The sequence below is a fragment of the Protopterus annectens genome, chromosome 13.part0, assembly GCF_019279795.1.
Source record: "Protopterus annectens isolate FY-2018-M chromosome 13.part0, PAN1.0, whole genome shotgun sequence".
In the NCBI taxonomy this organism is placed as follows: Eukaryota; Metazoa; Chordata; order Ceratodontiformes; family Protopteridae; genus Protopterus; species Protopterus annectens.
Genome location: NC_056747.1, coordinates 283,081,266 through 283,096,025, shown reverse-complemented (window position 1 = coordinate 283,096,025; position 14,760 = coordinate 283,081,266). Strand labels below are relative to the sequence as shown.

The following is a 14,760-nucleotide window of genomic DNA, read 5'->3' as shown; positions in this document are numbered from 1 at the left end:
TGATATATATTCAGTTCAGTGATTTAGCAGGTCTGTATACATCAAAACAGTGCTAGAATTCTTAAGATTAGCTTTTGCAGTACGAATTATATAAAAATTCATTATGCTAAACTCAAAGAAGCCAATTTCTCAATAAATTCTTCCTGGATAAAATTTCTGTGAAACAACTGCTTTGTGTGTGACTAACTGAAAGTGCCTATTATGGAGGAAATTACCATGAAGTGCAGACCCATGCAAATATATGGAAAAGGGTATTTACACAGTGTTTCATGAATTTACTCAACTAAAAATGGGTTATCCACAAGGCATATAATGGGACTTTTATTATGACTTGTATGGCAGTTCTTCACTATACCTTTTACAAAATTATCTCAGAGCTATAAATTCACCCACTAATGATAGAAGGTGGTATATCATCAGTGTTCTCTTCACAGTAAACAGCTAAAAAAAACAACTGTAGACTATTGTCCATATTAGCACGTGTATATCAGTAATTTTTCTAATTTTTAAACAGCACACCTAAAGATCTGCATGCATTTCTATAAAGATGTTTCAGTTGTTACAGGTTACTAAAACATATTCTGTGTATACTGGTTACTTTTTGAAGAATTATAGTGTATATCTATATGGAAAACATTTTACAATATCAAATTCTCTTGGTTTTGTACTACAATATCGCAGTGGTAATCATGTTAATAGACAGTGATACAAACAGAAATTGCATGGTAAGTCTAACAAAATTGCTCAACAACTGCTTAACACCTCTCAATCTGTTATCTGAAGAAATCTGGACAAATCAAAACTAATGGGGGTAACAAAAGCCCAAAATCAGGCACAGATTATAAATATTACTTTTATAAACTTGAAAAGCTGATAGAATAATAGGTTTTGGTTTAACATGCATTTCCTGAAAAAAAAAAAAAAAACATTTCTGAAGGGCATGAAGTCCGAAATACAAACATGTTATCATTTAGTGACTCCAATCATCAGTTAGTTATTTGCTACAAAACCCCAAGAACAAAAAAAGTGAGTCAAAAATGTTGAAAATTTGTGAAAATCTGGACAGCTGAGAAGTATGACTAATTATAATTATGTAACAATCCAACTATCAGTACTGAACATATTAATGCCTTTGTACCAAAATCCTAAATATCTGTCATGTTTCTGTATTGTAAACATTTCCACAACTCCTGCTTATTAAATCTTGTTTTTTGATGCTGTATTTGTACTTGTTGATAACTGTTGTCCGTTTCCAGTGATCTAGTACTTGCACTTTTGTATGCTGTGACTTGCTTTTTCCTAATTATGCATTTCTTTCTATGCATATTCTGTATCTTACACTATAGGTGTACTGCTGCTCAATGAGCCCAGGTCATGGTTGAAAATGGTCAGTAGACCAGCCCAACTACTTGGTGAACAAATAGTAAATAAATAAATAAATAAGCAAACTGATTTAAAATATTTACTCTTTATGTGAAATCAATTTTTCACCAAAAAAGCAAATTCTGGTGCAGCTTTGTTACTACACAAAAACTTTTCTTTACATACAGAATACAAACATTAACCAGTGTGCTGTTTAATTTGCCTCTGCTATATATGTCCGATGTCAATTCCTCTTCTGAAACACAAGTACTCCAAATGAAGAAGAAAGAAAAAAAAAACGCACTGAATTTTAAAAATGACAAAATTATACTTTTCTCCAAATTTGCTGCAGAACACAAATTGCAAATACCTGATTTTTTGTGAAAAAAAAACAATATTTACTTTTTGTCAAAGTAATGGCAACCTCAAAGGCAAGTGTGAGGGAGCTATCCAAGAAACCTGTCTCTGTTGCATAAAACAAGTTTCAAACAGGTGTCCATTCAACATCTTTTGACCACAATGTAAAGTATTCCAGGTAGAATGTTTGTTATTTTTTTGGAGACCCATATCTGCTTTTCTTTCATTTAGTTTATTCACCATATCTATGAACATTTTATTTGTAACCACATATTTACATAGCTGCTACCTCCCTTATGTGATTAAGAAATTTATAAAATGTATACACAACAACCTAACTGTACAGTTTAGAAGCTTTTTATTGATGTACAGACTAGTGCTTTAATGTTGCAATATTGTATACAAATGGCATCAGGCTCTACCTCAAGATGATCACATGATACTTCAATGTACCTATGCATGTAACTAGGCTCTAGTAACCTACACATACATGCCATTTAGTTCTATGCACTACAGAGGAGAAATGTATTAAATGCTTATACACTGCTGCTAGCTATTGTGATTCCATATGTATTTTTGAAGAATAACACAATCTTAAATAAAAAGGGTTAAGAAAAAATTACTGTACAGAGTTTAATGGGCAATATGTTACAGGGTTTCTGACTCGGCACTTTTTTCTTTATATTACAATACTCCCAGACACACACATGCCCCTAGGGATAGGGAGCCTGCATGGTATTCTTTTTTATCCAGATCAGTTACAAATAAAGCATAAATACTGGGTAAAGACACCCGCAAATTTACCCCTGGATTTACATTACAGCAACTACAAAGAAAACAAAACTAGATAATGCCTGTTTTTATCTGCAGGACTGCTACATTCCAAATTCCACATATAAGATTTTTCTTATCCACCGCGTGAAATACACATTAACCATTTCAGCTTCCAGGGCATCTGTATAAAAAAAAAAAAAAAAAAAAAAAGATGCACATTGTCTGCGCATTTCAAACCCACCTGCACTCGTAATTCCATTGTAACTAATCACAGCCAACTCTTACATCCTAAATATATGATACAGTCTTTTGGCTCTGTCCATTCAACATGATGAAAGAATGTGAACCATTAACAGATTCATGCTCAGACACACAACAGCTAACACTGAGAGTAAGGGGAACGCGATTGCATTGTGCACGTGAAATGCAGAGATTCATTAAAAACTCAAATCCTCAATGCACTTAATGCATTTAAAATGTATGATGTCTTATCCTAACACAAGTTAATGCACAATAAGAACAGAATGTCTGCTTCACATTGCAAGAACAGAATGTGGGTTAGAGAATGATCTTGTAAAGCTGTGATCTTGTACCAGGATTGTTTTCTTTGCACTAAGTACTAGTAGATGAACCAGCTAACAGAACATGCTTTTAACTGTACTTGGGCAATACTCACTATCTATGGATACGATACCCTCACAGAAAACGAGGGGTGGGGGTGGTGTCAAAATGCCTTGAGATATATATATATATATATATTTTTTTTTTGTATGAAAGAAATACTTAAGATTATGTTCCATGCTTGATTTGTGCTGCACACCTGTATTTTCACAGTCCTAAAAAAAAAAAAACTATTTGCTGCTCATAGGGAAGCATTCTATAACGGGAACTGCCCAAGAAGCCTGAAAGTTAACAAACCTATAAAGTGCCTTGGCCTGGAAGACATCTGTATAGTGCCGAAATGAAGAGTGCAAGCAGAGCCCTGGTTCAGTAGAAGCACAATATTTTTGATTACCTTGGAATATGAGCATCCTCGTGGTACTTAAAGGTCTTTGTCCACCAATGAAACCAACATGTCTGCATGGCTTTAGACATCTATGATATGCAGCTACATGAGAACTAAAAGTTAGACTTGTACATTCCTGTCCATTAATATTTAACTTTTTGGCTCAGGAATATGACTAGAGGAAAGGGGGGAATCTGGTACATTCATACTATCCTGCTTGGTTTCTCTGACATATCTGTATTCATATGTACAACACTGTCGGGTCCTAAAAGTACTAGTGTAACTCCTGATCCCATCCATACCTCCACTACTGTTCACTTTTGAGAAAGTTTTTTTCTTGAGGGAGAAACTGAAGCCAGCTTACTGTGCACAATTCTACACCAAGAAAAATTAGACATCATAAAAAGTAACATAAAGGTTTCTATTAATACACATTTTCATGTGCCATCATTACATTTTTCCTGCTCCTTGTATAACAAATCCTCAACTGAGTTTGAAGCAGATACACAGTTTGTAAGCACCCTTCATACATCTAATTCAGAAATGTACATTTACTTGTATACCACCTTTTAAACAGGCATTTCACAAATGTACATTTATTCAAAACATGTTCCTATGAAAGTAAACAAAAAACACTATTAATGACTACCAATAAATCCAGTTGCACAAAAAATGATCACAAACGTGCCCTGCTCTTGATAGCTGTGAAGCAACCAACAACTAATGGGATATTCGTGTCATAACGGGAAATTCTCAAATATAAATGGAGTGGATACATAACAAGTAACCACTACAAGGTGAGTAGCAGTGATAATTTGTAGCATCAAGTCTTGCATTTTTCTGAAGGCATGCTAGCTCAGTAAAATGGACAACTGGTATCATCCAAAATAACCATACTACTGTTTTTTTTCCTGTGAAATTCATCCATAGTATTAGTCCTTCAAGGCCAGGTTCCTCGGCTACTTGTACAAATGGGCTGATGAACTTAGTGTACAAGGTCCCTACACCTTAAATTTTAGGCTGAAAAGTCATTCAGTACATCATTTATGGAATCAGGACAGCTAACACACATTTCCATCAGACAAGTTCTTCGTTTTGTGCTAATACAGAAGAATGGGTAAACAAAAGGTTTCTACTTCTTATCAATGAGCTAGAAATTTTGTTGAAAAAATGTATATACTTTCCTGAACTGATGAGCTTCTAAATATGTACTTCCTTTCAAAAAGGTATGGTTTCAAACATGTACATCTAAGATACGCAAACAAAATATGTTAACAGTGTGACTTCACTACATAGTTTTTTAAAGTTTTTGTCATTCCAACATTCTATGAAATTAAAGTAAGGTATTTTAAAACAAACAAAAAAATAATAAATAAAAATAGAAATGTACTTACTGATATATCTGTGTTGTCTATCCCTGGATGATAACTGTCTCCTGACTGTACCATCACAATTATCTCCATGGTAACTACCTGTGGCAATCAGGCAGAAGACTATGACTTTTGGTTCAGGGAAGGGAAGGGGCTTTGTGTTGTTCAATGTGATACATTCCTTTAATTTCAAGCAGCTTTTTCCTGTGCAAAGCATACAGAAAAAAAATAATGCCACCTACACTTACAGAATTTTGTGCAAATAATGATTTCTTTCCTTCAACTGTATAAAGCCGATGTTTCTACATACATTGCAGCATTTGATGAGTCAAAATGTCACAATGTATTTTCCTGTTTGCCCTTTTTTACTTTTTGTTGTCCTTTTCTAATAAAAAGCTTTGTAAACTTTTTATTAAACAATTACCACAAACAATTTAGCTACTCCAGTTGTAATGTAACTATAGGGTAACGTGCTATGTCCATAGGCTTTAATGAAGGACCTTTGTGCATGCACAATGGTCTAGCCTATGCCTACGTCACAGAGATTCAAGTTCTTGTTTTCCTCACTGATGTCAGCACAAAGAAACCACATATTTTAAAATAATTTTTAATATATTAATGAGATGATGAAAATGTTCCCTGATGATGAGGGAAAGTTTTTATACTAATTGCTGTGGTGCTAAGGTCGGTTTCAAAACATCTGTAAATCACTTTAATCAGAGTGTCCTCTCTACAGTTGCTTTCAGTGTTTTACTTGCTGTTTTTTTCTTTTTTTTTTAACTCTTACAACAGAAGACCGATTCTTGAAATAGACAACTTACTGCAGGGCAAAGGCCCAAACAATTGAAAAAAAAAACATCTTTGGAGTGAGGTATTGAGTTCACAAAATGTGTATTTTTCAAGGTAAGATACCAGAGATCCACACTACAATTTTTTGCAGAAAGCTGCAAGACCTTCTGGATGCAGATTCTTTTGGGGGTGACCTGTCGAAAATCCCAACTGCAAGACATGCAGTACATGGAAAATGGCATACAGCCATGATCAAAGTATTTGTATGATAACATCACTGGTAATGTTGATGAAAGGAGACTTACAGACGTAATGCACCTGGTATTCATTAAAGTCTTCATCAATATGCCTTATAGGATGCCGACATAAAAAATAAGACTCCATACGGAACAAAAACTGAAAAGGCATTCAGGAAATCGTTTAGGCTCCAATACTCAAGCAACAACTGGTGCAGGAATGGTTGAAAGAAAAAGCATCAATAAGTTGGGTGCCACAGGTAATTGCAAAGGGACACAGAACATCAACATGCTTGCTGATAGCATCAGCAGTACACTACTTACTAATGACTTAAGGGCTGCCCACAACATGTGCTGATAACAGACAGCTGGAGTTCAGTGTAGAAAAGTACAGAGGTGTTTAGGTAAGGTATAAATGCTCAAGGGATGAAAACAGGGCTGATTTAGGTGTTAGAAAGCATGCACTGAAGGTGGACAGAGGGAGGAATGTTTAATCACTCCTAAGGCTGAATTGACTTACACAACTTAAGATGTTTTTTGTAAAATTTAAAGAAATGCTGGGCGAAGTGCCAGGGTTTGAAACTCCAGAACTACAGACACCATCCTCAGTTTACAGATGGTACTAGTCACGTTAATGGGAATTATTGATCCAATTCTGAAGACCATGTAATGAAAGGAATATCAGGAAGGTCAACTGTGCAAGTCATAGGACTACCCATTATGGTAAACAGAATGGGGAACAAAGAATGGTTCAGGGCAGTGGGACATGGGAAGGAGGGAACAGGACATGCACTTCAAAATTAGGGCTGACTTAGAAGCACAATGCTGAGCAATAAAGAAAAGGGGAGAATGGTGGAAAAAGAAAGCAAATGAAGTGTGCATTTAAGACTGAGATCACAAAATGTTACCTCTCAATTACAGTAGCAGAGTTGGAGAGCACACCAGGAGACTAAATGTCTACATTTTTAAATGTGTACTTCTGGGCTAGGTGGAAAAAAAAAGATAGGAAAGAGCAGCCATGTAGTAACTACAATACTCAGAGGGATCTCACAGATTAAAGAGCTTTCATTTTGTTCAGCTGCATGTTTCTACTTGCAGTCCATTTGCTGGTGTAGGGTCAATGCGTATGTAATGCTAGTATCTAGGGCCATGGAACAATACAAGCCATTTGGGGCAGTTTTTTTTTTGACAATTCTACTCCCCGAGTATGTCAGGTTGAGGGGACTGATGTCTGGCATACAGCAGCAACTAAGCGGGCCACAGGCACTAAATACATCCAAGTATAGTTTTGTGCGTATGTGCAGGGCAGTTTGAGCAGGCATATACTTCTGATGCTTAGACTTGCTTGGTTTGCCTTTGTGGGTCAGGCTGGACATCACAGCAACACAGTAATGAAAGCAATTCCACAACACTGACTGTACAAACCCCAAATTTAAAAGCAATGCCTTCATTAAAGTAGCATATTTCAATGTTACATCATGCATCTAAGTAAGCTGAGTTCTAAACACTAAGAGTCCAAGTAAAAATGCACATGCAATTATCATCCATCAGACATCTAACTCCACTGCTTGTAAATGTTCCTGTCCCATTAAACTTGGTAGTGCCACATTGGTCAGCACTACTCCACACAGTGTTAGGACCCCAGGTTCTATTCTATGGGGTACACTCTATGTGGAGTCTGCATATTCTCCACATGTTCATCATAGTGGTTTCTATCTGCCATTCTATTTTCCTCACTCATTCCAAACATACAATGAAGGATTGAGTCTGAGTTGCCAAGCAAACTTGAAAACGTGTGTGTGTACGTTGTTGGATAGACTGACACCCAGTATGGGGCTGAAAGTCAAACAATATCACACACTCCATTGCATGGAACATCAAATACTTTTTGCCCATTTCTTGCTAGGATAGGCCTTAGCAGCCAACAACTCTGCACTGGAAAAATGGACTGACCAGCAAACCTACTTGGCTGGGGCATCATTCTGCATTCTCATCTTGTTAAACTAATGACCATGTTTTTTTTTTCAATATTCGTGATGTTATGAAATATATTTTTATGTTTCCTAAGAACAGCTCATACGTTAAAATGCTGTAATATGTTGCCTGCAAGGGCCACAGACCTATGCTACAGTTGATGGTCTACACACTGTCAAACATTTAATATGGATGCCTATCATAAAAAAATCAAATCAGGTTCACTGACAAACCTTTGTACTTATTTAATTTCATTCCTTAGCTCTTGTTTGTTTCACTCTAATGAAATTGCAACAAACTAATACCCCCCTTAAAGTGTCACTGATAGATTGCCAAGCTTCACTCTCCAGCTTTAAGGCTTTTTTTTTTTTTTTTTTTAACTTCTAGCCCATCATGCCATAAAAAGTACTGAAGGAAGTAGTAAGTGTTTCTGAGGTGTGAATATTAACAGTATATCTAGTGCACTTCTCAGTAGCACAGGCATATTATCTGCCTGGCCTTCATTTAGTGGGCTACTGATGCAGACGAAACTAATAAAATCTTTGGATCATGGCCACAGAAAATGTAATGCCTGGTGGACTCCAGTCAGATACTGAATCACCAAGTTTGACTTTTTAGAGTAACATTTCTACAGCTAAATAAATTTATTTAAAATTAATGGTTTCCTTCTAATGCATGAAGTGGTCAAAATCCAATTAAGTAGAAATAAACTGAAATCAATTAGTATTAAACAAATCAAAGAAAAAATCTGAACTGAAAGTGAACTGGTTTACAGCCATACACGTGTAATGTAACTGACTTTGGTAAGTGTAAAACAGCTACTTGAAGACTTGTTAAGTGGTGAGCTCTGTAGCAGCTTCAACTATCATCAGGAGAGTTGAGGTAAAATATTTAGTGCACAGTACCCTTCTAATGAGAGCGCATTTCACAATCTGCTGATTGTACTGGTACAACATAGAAAGGATTGTGATGCAGCATAGCTTTTAGTTTAACTTGGAAGACAGCATGGTCAACACAAGCTGTGCATGTAACGAAGTAGCCCCACCCCAAAAAAAGAGTGCCTGGGACATCAGTTAAGGGATGCCCCAGTGTGAAACATTCATATTTCATTCCTTGATGCATCCCAATTATTCATGTCTGCCATATTTGTTAGTGGTGATCACTAACACCTGGAAGAAATCATGTCAAGAGGGCAACACAAGCCATGTGGAAGGGCTGTGGAGTCCTTTCATGCAAAGGATTAGTTTACTATGTTTTATCCAGGGCAAACAAGCATGCTTAATCCTCATGCTTGGGTGAATTCACTAAGCTTCTTGATAGCTCTCTGTCCATAATAACCTATCAGCCTATGACAGGCAGAAACAATAGGAAGCCATTTGGTTAAGTAGATTTCTTATGGAATCAAAGCAGCTACTATTCAGTACATCAGTAACGTCCTCTCCACATACATGGCATATCATATATACTAATGACACAGACACACTCTATGGCAGGAACTCTGACCTGCCAAATGAGGAATTACCAAAGACTCAAAATGTGCATACCAGCTTGTCTGCTTAACTGCCCCACAATTAACCTTCTGAGATACCTTGAATGTGAACAAGCTGTAAATACCCCTCCCAAGAGGGAAAACAATGGTAAATAAAAGGACTTCATTATCATTGGGGAGAAAAAAAGGGATTCTGCTTCCTTGAATTTTCTGCACTTCTGCTCTACAGTAAAACTGTTAAGCACATTACTTTTGTCTTCAGACTCCTTACACTGCCCCTTGTTAATACAAAAGAACTTGTACTTTTGATGGAATGTACTTTGTTGCACTATTAATTGAAATTTGAGAAAGAACTCCTCCAAAAGAATCTCCGGTCCCACAGTACGGGTTACAAACTGCCACTGATCGTACATTAGAACCACCACCAAGGAATCAGATATCAAAGCATATTAAAAGTAACTTCACCATGTCTTTGATGTTTGCTTCCCAAAACTGGAATAAAGTACCAAAAAGAACCTGGAAATAAAAAATGCTAGTAGGCGTTGAAAACTTTGGCTCAGCTCATTTTGCAAGCAATGAGGTGTTACCCGCATAAGCAGCAGTAGACACCACTGATGAAAGCTATAATATAATCAGTAATGAGTTAAAAAGAAAATAAAATTGCTTTGGTACAGACAAACATGCCATCTTTAGAGTTACAGTGAACCATAAATCTGACATGCAAATTAAAAAAAGGGTCAATGCCACAAGGGAGTAGCCAGAGCTGAAAAAAGCTAAAACTCACATGATATCACACATTTCATCTGATGGAACACAAAAAATTTTTTGTTCATGCAACCCTGCATAAATGTAAAAATGAGGACATATGAAAAATATCAGCATAATTCTGTAACCTCAGTTTATTGTTATCAAATAACTTCTAAAATTTCCTGTTATGAAGAATGCAAACAGAGATCCTCTCCATGCTGAATCAGTTGGCTAGCCACATATCTGCAGTAAGAACGGCAAGAAATACCCAAGATTCGTTTGCTAAATTAGAGGCAACATCATGGGTGGTGGTGGTGATCATTATGACTTGATCAGAAACTTTTAGTTTCACTTGGACTGATCAGTGTCTCAAATTTTTATATTCAGAAATCACTTTTGTTCTTCTCAGCAGAATGGACTTAAATACAGAAATGTCCACTGATACATAACTTAATTACGTAATTAAATAGAATCAACTTTCAGTATGGAGAAGGAAAGCTTACATGTGCATAGCATCTAAAATGTAAAATTACTTTTTGTTTCTGAAAGTTTCAGAAACCGTGTAGGGGTTCAGTGCTGTGTGGTTGCAAAGTTTAAAACAAAAGGACAGACCTGCATACTTCTAAAAAAAATATTTTATGTTTCTTAGCAAACCTGAACTTAAGGAAATGGAATGATATAACTAATCCGTATCAAGAATCAAGTATATGCCTATTTTTAGGAGTGAAAGGGTACAAACTATAACAGACCCAGTTGTTCAACCAGACTGCAAAACCATTAAAAACCTGAACAGTCTGAATGTCTAAGTGAGGTACTGCTGTCTCTTTTGTTTCCATTTATTTTATAAATGGAGCACATCTACCGCAACAGATCACAGGTAAAAAAAAGCAGAGCAGGTGCTCAGTGTGTGAAATCTGTTAAAGTGGGTCACCAGTGTATTCATTACTAGCCAATATTCCAGAGGAAATCACTGTGACCACTGCTCCTGTCTCGTCAGATACCGGTCTGTAAAAAGAAAGAATAATTTCCTGGCTGCAAACTGAACAATGCAAAAAATACTGGCACCTTATTTTTCATTTGCCTATGCCTGTAACAAGAATCAGTCATAACTTGTGATCTGAAGAAAGAAAACTCCATAAAGAACTTTCCTTTCCACATTCTGAAATGTAATCCTAGCTAGTACCTTATGAATTAAGTGAATAATTATGGTTTCTGAAACAAAGTACATACTACACAGACAAACAGTTAATCTGTATCATTACATAATGTTAAACGTGTATTTTTATGCACTTCCCAGATTCATTTTAGCATTGCAAACATCCCACCTTGACATACAAACAGAAGCAAACAGGTATTTCTGGCTCCATGGCAAAAAACCTGATGCATACTGTTCAATGGAATTTTATACTCCGATCACATGGTTTTAATAGCATGGGCCTGAAAGCATGAAATAGTGCTCATCTTTAAGTTGGCCATACATTTTTTTTTAACTCAGCTCTATTACTGAATATCTTTTCCAGTCCTGGTTACTGCAGTATGAGTATCCCCATTCCACACCGATATCAATGACGGTAATCTTTTAACAGAACATTAAAGAAATCACTTATGTTGTTAAAAGAGTTCAGTGTAAAACAAAAATGATAAAATCAATCAGCACATTCCATATGTGGTAAAATACATCAAACAAATGTAGATGATGCTTCAAATAGTGCCAAATGTTTCACTTATCTGTTGTTCTACATTTTGGGGTGCAAGTACATATTATAGAGGAACAGATCCCCCCTGCAACATCATCTGACCTATACCTGTATAAAACATGAGAGGTAGCAACTTAAGATATACTTGAGTGAGCAGTAAAAGCGATGCAGTAACCTATCTTAAAGAATCCTGTTTGCAGATCTTCATTCATATGCGCTGCCCCCATATTACATCTTACAAACTATACACTTTTCCTGTTATAAGCTATCAGAATAAAATTCTAATACATATACTTAGTAAAAATGAAAGGTGCCACTTTGGCAACAGAACTCTCTGGTGTGTGAGTTAATATGTTAACTGACTATAACATAAGATGTTTTTACAATTTTTTGATTAACAGAATTCATGAAATATATTTATATAGATTTGTATGTGTATTAAACAGATGTGTAATTTCCTCCTAACTGTGACACTTTTGACTTGAGCATGTTGGGTGCATGTCTTACAAGAAATACATGCCCTGCATCCGGTCTTCAATGGGCAGGTACCATATGAATTACACCCTCATGTAATCACTCAGTCTATTGCAGGAACCTGTAAACTTTAATTCAGCACAAATTAAGACACACTGCAGCAACGGGAAAACTGCGTCTTTTGTAACAGGACTGGAACAGCAACCATTGCAGAATGTGCAACCAAAGAAAATAAAAATGGAAACTCACATTGGCTAAAAACACACTGAGTCAGTATATGTATGCGCATTTGTGAATACTGCAGTTCTTAGCTGCACTGTTTTTTGGTTTACCAACATCCTTCTGTAACCCTGCGATCTAGATGTGGACCCATACTTGCCAATAGTATGGGGGTCACTGGAGTGAGGAATTGATTTACAGAAAACACCACAAGTAGTACCCTTTAAAAAAAACAAACAAAAATGTGTGAGGCTACAGTTCCAGTTTCTCTCAAAAAAGGTCCAACATCCACTTCTTGGAGAGTACCTCACATCAAATGTACAGTCAGTCTGCAGTTTTCACATCTCAGTTCTCTATAACGACTGGGCACAACTGCAATTCATTAAGCAGCTGTGCAGTCAACTGGTGCCATCTAGAGGATGACCAAGACACTTAAGAAACAGCATTGCAAGGGGAAGTTCTATCCTTGTTCGTTTCTTCATAGTGTTTTGAAGATGGCCACCCTGGCGGCATAAGCAGTCCAATTTTTTTTTTCATCAGTTTATGTCAACTTTTCATTGTAACTATACATTTTACAGGTTTAATATGCTTGGCCTCTTCTTGAACACTCCGCAGTTTATTTTTGATTTGTTTTGATTACATCTTCAAGATGATGTCCGAGCAGCACTCGTTACAAGGTAAGGATGGACGAGGCAGCATCACACACTCATTGTCATGCTGGGGGAGTACTGAAAAAAATACACAAATATATGTTTACTGCATTCTCCTACTATACAGTATACTGCAACAGTCAAAGTTCAGCCTAGCCTTTCCAAATGCTATTTTAATTGAATTGTACTCATTTGCCAGAAGGTGTATGCACTAATTCATGTGAACCCTTTTCAGCCACAACCCAGGATGGAAAAACAATAGAGTAGACAAATGAAATAAACAAAACCCAGTGTATGGACAATTCACGACATACATGTGGTAAAGAAGTACTAAAGAATTCACAAAACATGGCAAAAACAACAAGTTTAAGTGAAGATTAACTATAGATTAACACTGCCATCAGCACTGAAAAATCCTGATGTAGTAAAAAAAACAAAAAAGCAAGGCAGGGCATGGAGAGTAAAGGGATGGGTAATTTCAGTGGGAATGTGATAAGAATAGGAGTGCCACTTCTCCAAGTTCCAAATGTACGATGGAGTTTTGCGGGAAACCTGTATTCAGCAAAACCAGCTTTGCCCTATCCCCACTGTTGTGTGGCAGTGAAGTTGGTATATATAGCTTAAGGAGGGTGTGCCTTTCTCCACATGGGGGCACAAGCAGTTTGCCCCCTGCAAAAAAAAGCTTACTTTTCAGTTTGTGAATGTGTTACTTAGCAAAAACATTTCTTACAGCTGAGATCTAGATGTTTTTCTTTCAATTAGTAGTCATGGATACATTTCAACTAGTGTAAGAAAAGATGAGTGGAAAAGAAATGAAAGGAGAGGCATTAACAGATGGAAGTAAGAAGAGATGGCATGAAAACATGGTAATAAAAAAGGGTGGGATCAGTAACATCACAGCGGTACAGAGAAGGAAAATGACCTGAAACTGCAGATTCAATGTGGAGAGATGCTTTTCACCAGAGATGCACTTGTGGGGAGGTACAGCAAGAGTTTTCATTTTGGGAATTTGAAACAAGCGAGTCTGTGAGAAAAGTCTGTAAGCAACACAGAAGCAAAAGTCAAGTTACAGCAGCAGTCTGAAAATCAGGGTGCGAAGCAAGCACTGCACTTCAAAGGCCACTAAAAGTCAGTAGATGTTTGGCTTTAAGTGAATCAGCAGTGCTCCGTACAAGGCAATAAGGGAATATTTCTAAACCAGATTCTGCAAGACCTGCATTGGGTTCAGACTTGGGGCACCTATTCAGGAAACCTCACATTCAAGCTGTGCAATTTCTTTTTTTTTTCCAAAAATCTTTTATTTTGCATTTTTCAATGTACAGAACAAAGATCGAACAACAAAGTACTAATACACTGGGTACATATTTAACGGTGAACAGTATCTAAACATCAATATTTACAACTGTACAAAAGTGCCAGCAATTATTTTACTACTTCCATTTATCGAGCTTATCCTATTATGGAGAAATCTTGTCATTACCTATCAAAATGTGTGTTGAAGGCATATCTTTACACATAATGCCTGTGTCTTTACGATAATGTGGGAGAATTAAGCTAGCAGTATGTTAAATATCTGTTCCCATATTTTTAGTTTTTAACACTTATTTTTTGCATCA

The 14,760-nt window shown here is 36.5% G+C and overlaps 1 protein-coding gene across 3 annotated transcripts in view; it reads right to left on the bottom strand.

The window, feature by feature from the left end:
• Positions 1 to 1,452: 1,452 nt before the first annotated feature.
• The window catches only part of SSBP4 (single stranded DNA binding protein 4), a 1,807,268-nt gene continuing 1,793,960 nt past the window's right edge, over positions 1,453 to 14,760 (bottom strand). For all 3 annotated transcript variants that reach the window (XM_044053843.1, XM_044053842.1, XM_044053844.1), the window contains one exon: positions 1,453 to 13,222. In XM_044053843.1, the coding sequence (XP_043909778.1) occupies positions 13,193 to 13,222 (30 nt within the window). In that variant the 3' untranslated portion in view covers positions 1,453 to 13,192. The remainder of the gene's footprint in view (positions 13,223 to 14,760) is intronic.